We start from the raw sequence: 8316 nt of genomic DNA, 5'->3' as shown, positions 1-8316 counted from the left end.
TGAGGTCACAGGAGGCTGACACAGAATGACACGCGTCGCTTCGATTCGTCACCGCTTTACCTGACCGTCCAGGGTCAGAGACGTCTGTCAGACATTCTTTAACGAGACCTTTGGAAACACATCAGATGTTGGATTGATTGATTTCTTCCAGATTATTTTGTTCGCTAAAAGCCTTCCTGCTCTCATGCATTTTACATGGAGGAAATTACCATGGAAACCACTTTAGCATACACAATTCGAGGGATTTTTATTTATTTATTTGTCTTAATGATTCTGCATTGCATCTCTCAAGGTTATCTGACATTCCAATAGATTGCACTGAAATGAAAATCTTTTCTAATAATTTGATTTAAATACTGTATATTTAAACTGATATTCTGCACATTACAATGTTTCTTCCTGTTTATGAAACTGCAGATCTAATTTCCAGCATTGTCCCGGAGTCTCCGGGAATCTCAGCTCTTGATATGAACCATAACCCTGTGTCAGAGCTGACCGCTAATGTCATTGTTTGGGATCTCTAATGTCTGGACAGAATTAATTTAAGGTGGTTTAGGATTGGAAATGAGAGAAGGTAGGAATGATCTCATGGTTACATTTAGTTCTTTTTTTGGTTGTTTATGTGATCAAATTATGACATTTGGGAACTTAGTCAGGGTGAGAGACCCTAGTCAAGTTTGTGTTCTGTTAAGGTCAGGTTATTAGGTTGTGAGGCTAATTCATTTCCAGTTTACATGTTTATGATATTTTGTCCTGAAAAAATACAATAAAACAGAACACATTACTTGGATAATGGTAATCGGTAATATAGTTCAATATGCATCTATTTCTTTGTCGACACAAAATGTTGTTTTACTCAACCATCTGGAGAATGTATGATTTGTGCCACATCCACGTTTAACCAACGCAGCCCCCACAAACTATCAATGACACTTCAGAGAGGAAAAAAGAAGAACAGAGGAGCTTCTCCAGATCAGCAGGGACACACGCACCTGGGGACACAAATGGAAATTGGGCTTCAAGGCATTCAAGACAGAAAACAGGAGACACTTCTTCACACAGAGAGGCGTCACAATCTGAACAAACTCCCCAGCGATGTGGCTGAAGAGACAATTTGGGAACATTCAAAAACAGACTGGATAGGATCCTTGATCACTTAGTTATTAATGGACACCAAACGAGCACGATGGGGCGAATGGGCTCCTCTCCATTGGACACTGTCTTATGATCTTATGTTCTTAACAACAAAAATGAAATACCAAACTTTTCTCTGGGGTCATAACTCACAATTCAAAGCTGTGAACTGTCAGAGAAACTGTTGACAAAGCACTGCGTGTCCATTGGAGGACTCCTCTTGACTGAAGGAGGCAGTCAGTCAGTCAGAGAACCAGCTGAGTGTCTGTGTAATACATGTAAATATGCTTTTCAAAGCATGAAATGGGAATCCAATATACTGGGCTGGTTTGATGCCCAAAACATCACACTACGTCAATCCAACCAAATGGCACAAGGACGTCCTGCCGCTCTTTGAAAGTCACACCAATTCACAGCATGACATTTTTGTTCAATGTGACTCGTGATTCCTGATTGATGACACCCGATTAATACTTCATGTGAATGGCGCCCTTATTTACCTTCAGTCCTGGATCTATAGCTTCACAGACCTGTTTCCTGGCTATTTATCTACTGCCATTATCTACTGCGTCATACCGCTGTGCTGTAATAACAGTCAAACTCTTGAGACGGGGGCAGAAGGACCCAAGGGAAGATGCATCCATCACAACACCATTTGCCTTCAAAGGCCTTTCTTCTATATGCAGATTCCTGCAGCGGTCTGGAGATCTGCCTGTATCTGAATTCCCTTCAACAGCTTCCCCTTGAAGAGCAGGCATTTGTGTGGGCGGCCGCATCTCTGTCTCTGTCAGGGACTCGGGGTTTTAGACCCCAGCCGACATTTTCATTAGCTACTCCTTTATTTCCTTGTGTTTTTACCAGAGTCGTTTCTAATGAAGATGTCCTGTTTATTTCTGTCACCTGCGGCCCTGCATTGCATGGGATAATGAGGCACGCAGAGGGAAATGCTTGGTTTTGTGTTGTTTTTGCTGAAGAGATGCTCTGTGTTGTCTGTCCGTGTTGTTGCTTTATGTGCCTTCACAGATAACTGCAGTGGACACTGCGCTGCCAGCACCGTCGTCTTATCGTCCCGCCGTGAATATTCCCACCAGGAAGTTCACATCTTTTAGCAGTTCAAGCATCTTGAGCTCGATCCTTAGGCCGGGGTTAAGCTGAGTCTCACTCTCTCTCCCTGAAACCCAGTCTGCTGACTGATCTGGCCTTTTCTCTGGTACCTTGGCAGGGAGGGAAGCTGGTATTCGGTGACTTGGCGGTGGTGGAGAGTCAGGAGGCAGCTCCAGCTTTCACCCCAGTGATGTTTGTGAGGAAAGCTCAGATATACAGCAGCCTCTCACACATATCTCTGCTGACGTCAGAGCCAATCTGTCCACCTTCCAAACACACGTCCGACAGAAGCCTCATCACCAGTTCGTTTCATTTGAAGTAGTACTTATTACATTTATCTTATCTGAGCACTTTACACACCATTGTGGCTGATTCTCTTTCACGTGGCCTGAATCAATAAAGCAAGGATTTGCTTTCCAGCGCGTGGATAGTGTTTCCCCGAACACCAGGTGACAGAATAATGGATCTGTTCTTTTCATATATCAAACTGATTTCATAATGCTAACAGTACAATTGTGTCTGTGTTCATTGTGGAGGTCCTTGCTGTGGTTTTTATACAAATTAAAAACTAAAAGAGGGAAGGTGGGTTCAATCAATAGGTTTTGACTCTATTTGATATCTTCCATGCCTGAATCATTGTATGTTTTATATAAGATAGTGTGGAAAACACATTGGTTACTTACTGGCATGTCAAGCCAAGAACTCCCCACCCCAAAATGGTCTTTAAAAGCCTGATTGTTGCAGCCAAGTCACTTGCAAAAAAAAGACCCAAATTAGGTTGTAGAAATTACTTGCAGCCAAAATTATTTTGCACAGTTTGAAATTCATGCTGAAGTTGTTTGGATACTTCAGTTTATGTATTTATTTAATGTTTGTATCAGGGAATACTGTCGTTTTCTCAGCAGCTGCATGTGGCATCAGACAAAGGGCAGCATCAAGCACATGCATGCACACACACACACGCACTCACACACACACACACACGCACAGACACACACACACACGCACTCACACACACGCACACGCACAGACACACACACACACTCACACACGCACTAACACACTCACGCACTCACACATGCACACACCTCACACATTGAAATCTACGATTGTGAACGCATGACGCATGATTATGAATGCATGATGACATAAGAGGTAATTTTTCCGTCACTGCCAGTTCTTTGTCAGAATCGATGCTTCTTTCGCTGCTTTTTTACACCAGCTGTGGGAATTTGCAGAGCGGCCTCTCAGGACGGAAGTAAGTGAAGGCGATTAAGACTTATGCACTATGCAGGAACACAGGGTCAGTGTTTGTGTTGCACTGACGGCAGGAAGCCACTGGGGAGGAATGGGCAGAACCGATATAACACATCAAAGCTCACATGTATGTGACACATGAATGAGAAATCAGTCTTGAAAATTAAACCAGCTATCACAAATCTTTCCATACAGATATGGAGAGACCTTATTTACTTTGAATCAAACAATTAAGCATCACTCCTTCAGACAGAGTGTTTAACACTCTCGCGGCAGAATTTTTCCAGAATATAAATACAACCTCCATCCCAATCTTAGGTCTTTTACAGACTGAAGCAGGTTTTCTGTCAGGGTGGTAGTGATCTTATCCTTAAATATAATGGTCTACACCACCCCGGGTGTTTTATTGAGGACCATTTATTTATTCTTCACCACCTCACGGCTTCTCCCCGGCCAGACCCCAGTGCACCCAAACCTCGGAAAAGGTAAGTACCAGCAAATACAGTTTATTATCACAGGAAACACAACTTTTGGAAAGTAGGTCTCTCAGAATGTCACTGTCCTAATGGTGTCTTCTCTGACCAACACACTTCTTACCAGCTGCTCAGTTTGGGAGGATGGGTGCTCTAAACAGATCCTGGGGGGTGTCGTATACCTTCCACTTAATGATCATCTGGACTGTGCTTCGAGGGAGATTCAATGCCTTCAATATTCAATATTGTATACCCCTCCCCCTATCTGTCTTTCCATTGAGTTGTTTTGAGAGCTCCTTGGTCTTCACGGTAGTATTTTTGGTTTACTAAGCACTACCCAGCTGTGGGACCTTTCAGAGACGGGTGTATGTAATCTGAAATCATGTGAACCACTTGTATTGCACACACATGGACTCTGTTCAACTTAGTGTGTGAAATCTGGAGGCCAATAGTGGCACCTGGGCTTATTTAGGAGTATCGTAGCAAAGGGGGTGAACTTCTTAGAGCTGAACTTTGAACAGGAGCCATCCATCATTAAAAGCCATGTCCGACTGGCAGCTGTCCGTCTGCTCCGACAGCCCCGCTCTGTGGGGAACGGCACACGCGGCCCTAAATGTGCTCTGCATCCAAGCTCTTACACAGAGCTTGTGCCAAGTGCTGATGAAGCTGCCTTTGAGGAGACGGAGATGAGCACAAAAGCCCAAATCCTCTTTGGTAAGAAGCGTGTAATTGATTAAGAATTACAGATTCTGCCTCGCAAGCACTTTTTATATGGAAAAAATACTGAGATAGCGGTGTTTGACCTCTACATTTCTAACCAGGACATCGGAGTCTCGAGAGGGAGAAAATCCTTCAAGTTAGAGGACTGGCACCTGAATGGCTGTGCAGACCAATTTCTGATCTGAAACTACATGATTATAAAGCATTACCGAAAGGCAGCATTTTGGGCATATTCTTCAAATGACTGCCACAAATTCACATCACTTTAAAACCTACCAGTACATGCATATGATTGAATCACATGCCCCCATGAGATAACAAAAGAAAGAAATCAAAGGTATTCATCCTTAATAAACCCAGCCTATTTAAAGGGATATAAATACTTGAAATACTTTCAATTATCTCTGTAGAGCTATAAATACACACCAAGTATTGAAACTTGAAAAATGAACATTTTAATCAAAAGATGGATACGTACATTTCTGACAGTTCAAACTAATTAGGAGGTGAAGATAGTGCATTTAACAAGGCGATAAGCTGGAACTCTCTTTTCTAATTAAATTGTCCAGCTTTTATGAGATGTCTGTACATGTGGATATGCCTTTCAATTCAGTTTAATTTACACATGTACGCCGTATATTATTACTCAGTTAATAACTTTGGCTGGGTTTGAACTTTTCTGGTGCTGGAGGGCTGTTGTGTCTTCAGGATTTTACACCACCTGGAAGCTCATATGTAGGTTTTATGTCACTGACTTTACAATGGGCCAGTTTGATCATGTGGTGTTTCCTCAAGAACATGTGCTTCCACGTGAAGCCTCCTGTTGGGCGAGAAAGGGTGGATGCTGATTGGCCAGAATCTCACTTGCAGTCTGAACAGCATAAGACATGTGTAAAGAAGTTTTCTAAGAGGGGATCCTTAGCAAACCCAAGAGAGGTAAATGGTTGAGGTAAAAAAAAAAAAGGAAACGTCATATCTCGCTGGTGTTGGTGCCGATGCTGGTGCATCCAGTTTTGCCCAAATTACAAACTCTGAGGGACTGAAGGTCAGATGCATGAATGATAAACCACTTGATCATAAAAAATCAGCCTTTGCTCTGCCAGCTACACAAATGGTTTTAAGTCAATTTTTGTTCTTCATAAGTGATTATATACAATGTGTCTGTGCCATCCTTGGATGGTCAGTTGGTGCCCAGAAGTCACTGCTGCCATCTTTGAGTCTATTTAAGAAGGAAATCAACTGTCAGCTGTAGGGTTTCCTGTTCCCTTCAGGAGTGTATCACAGTGCTGTTTTAGTGCTTTATTTTTACTGTTATACTTTGTGTTAATCATTCTCACTGACTGAAACATTTTCCTAAATGTAAAAAGTCTGTAAAATAAATGATTGGGTGCTGAGAAACTGGCGTTGGATCAAAGTAACATGAACCCCGGTAATGAGCGACAGAGGAATAAGAAGCATATCGACAATAGTATTACAAGATTTTTTTGCCAGTTTTTATTTAGAAAGAGTCCCAAAAATAAACCAAAATTAGCACACATTCCAGTTACAAAATGTCTGTGAGAATAGCTTGAAAAGTTAATCATGAACTGCTTAGATAACATACCCCTTAATACTCATAACAAAAAACAAAACCAATAGAAAGCAAGATTGATAAGATTAGTTATTCAGTGCCTCCATTCAGAACGCTGTGGAGAAGTGGAGGTTACTTTACGAACACAGTTTATTCAGATACAAAATTAATCATGGCCTAAAAACTAAACACAACTCTTCCCGGACAGGGGCGGCGGCGCCACGTTGTTTTTCCCAGTGTTGAAAGTACAATATCACGCCGTCGAGCTCCGCCGCGGCCGACACAAAACAAAACATTGTCACGAGTCTCGAAAAAAATTACAAAGACGAGAGTATAGTCTGTTTGCGTTGGCCCTTCAACCCCCGCAGATAACACCGCCGGGCTCGACAGCAACACTAAAGCATGACCTGCCGATTCGTGACCTTGTTCAGTCCGGCGTGGCGCACTAAGCAGCTTCAGAGGAAATACGATGCGATGATTCGTCAACAACCACTTTTTTTATGTTACCTCATTCACACCAACCCCCCCCCACAGTACAACCCTGGACTTTGTAACTAAAAATACTGCATGATTTTCTGTTGGTGACTACAGTCGCCATTTATTAAAGGCAAAAACCAAATACTTATTTTGTGAGGAAACAGCATGCTCCTAAATGCTAATTTTACACATCAATAATTGTAAAATGTGTGATGTAAGAAAGGGAACAACCAAATAGCAAATCATTGCAGAAGCCAATAAACTGTACACACAGTTACAAAACAGACAGAATGTATTCTCTACATTCACTTGGATGACAGTAACTGATTTTGTTTAAAACGGGTTTTGTCACTAATGCCACTAAATTTGGCACATTTTTCTTTTTTGGCATTTTCAACAAAACTGTGAAGGTCATTAATTGGTAGGCCATTTCCTTTAGTAGCAAAATCTGCAATAATACTTTATTTTTTGCTTGCATGATGTGTAAACTGCTTGTTCCATGATTTCTTTAAAAACGGCTACCCTGATCGTTTCTCAGTTCATTGAAACAGAATGGCAACAAACTAGTCAAGAATTCCCCCAAAACAAACAAAAAAACAGCAGGAAGAAAAGAAAAGAAAAAGAAAACAGAAAACTGCAACAGAAGCTTAAGGAACGTCAACGTTTACAAATAAAACCATAGGAAAAGAATTTATTTCAAATGTCAAGCATAGCCAAGTATTTTTTTTTATATTAACACCAAATGTTAAAGAAGATACACAGGAAAGTTTTAATAACAATAATAAATTACAAGATTTAAACGTTATACCTCCAATAGCATGAACATATTTGGCTTTGAAAAGTATGGAACTGATAGCCTAAAGCCTTTTTTTAATGTATTTTTTTTATAACATCCTCACAGATTAAACTGTATACTCAATCAATATGGAAGCAGAATTATTTAAAAGCCATTTTGTTTGTGAAAATACTTAAAAATATTATAGTTTTTTTTTTTCATTATTTTACTATATATTTTATTTAATTTTCTTATAAAACATTTCACATCTTGATGCGGATGAAGTCAAGTGTGCTTAAGTCAATATGGATCCAGGATGTGAACATGGTGGCTATGAAAACACACGTGCTGCCCTGTCTGTCAACGATTGTAGGTTGGGATTGCAGTTCTTCCAACAACAGCTGTGCATGTCAGTCAAGTCTTCTCAAACGAGATAAACGAGAGGAAAAAGAAGCAGAGGAGGAAGAGGACGACGATGTTGGCCAGGTTTTAAAAGCTTCCCCATTGTACAGATTCCCAAGATGGACGTCCACTAAGAGAAGGAGTCTCCGAGAGCAAGAAGTAGAAGAAGTAAGAGTAGAAGAAGCCGTAGAGGGAAAAAAAAATGTCTTCGTGATGCTGGATGCGCCTGTCAGCCCAATTTCACCCAGAAAACGCACAATTGAAACCATTGTGTAAGGCACTCGTTAGGTTCGTATCAATCAAGAGAGATCAGTCACACTGACATTCATCCCCATGCCGGGCCTCAAGTATGGGACAGCATGCACGGCTTTTGGAAATTCTGGAGTCATCGCACGGCCATTTTC

General features: G+C 41.2%; 1 protein-coding gene across 5 annotated transcripts in view; it reads right to left on the bottom strand.

Annotated features, from left to right (window-relative positions):
- Positions 1–6159: 6159 nt before the first annotated feature.
- gria2b (glutamate receptor, ionotropic, AMPA 2b) overlaps positions 6160–8316 on the bottom strand; it is a 55294-nt gene continuing 53137 nt past the window's right edge. For 3 of the 5 annotated variants that reach the window (XM_066718005.1, XM_066718004.1, XM_066718010.1), the window contains exon 16: positions 6160–8316. This exon is cut by the window's right edge and continues 60 nt beyond it. In XM_066718005.1, coding sequence (XP_066574102.1) covers positions 8212–8316 — 105 coding nt within the window. In that variant the 3' untranslated portion in view covers positions 6160–8211. The other 2 variants (XM_066718007.1, XM_066718006.1) reach the window with 1 other exon arrangement.

This window comes from Amia ocellicauda, chromosome 12 (genome assembly GCF_036373705.1).
Source record: "Amia ocellicauda isolate fAmiCal2 chromosome 12, fAmiCal2.hap1, whole genome shotgun sequence".
NCBI lineage: Eukaryota > Metazoa > Chordata > Actinopteri > Amiiformes > Amiidae > Amia > Amia ocellicauda.
This window is presented reverse-complemented; position numbering and strand designations above follow the sequence as displayed.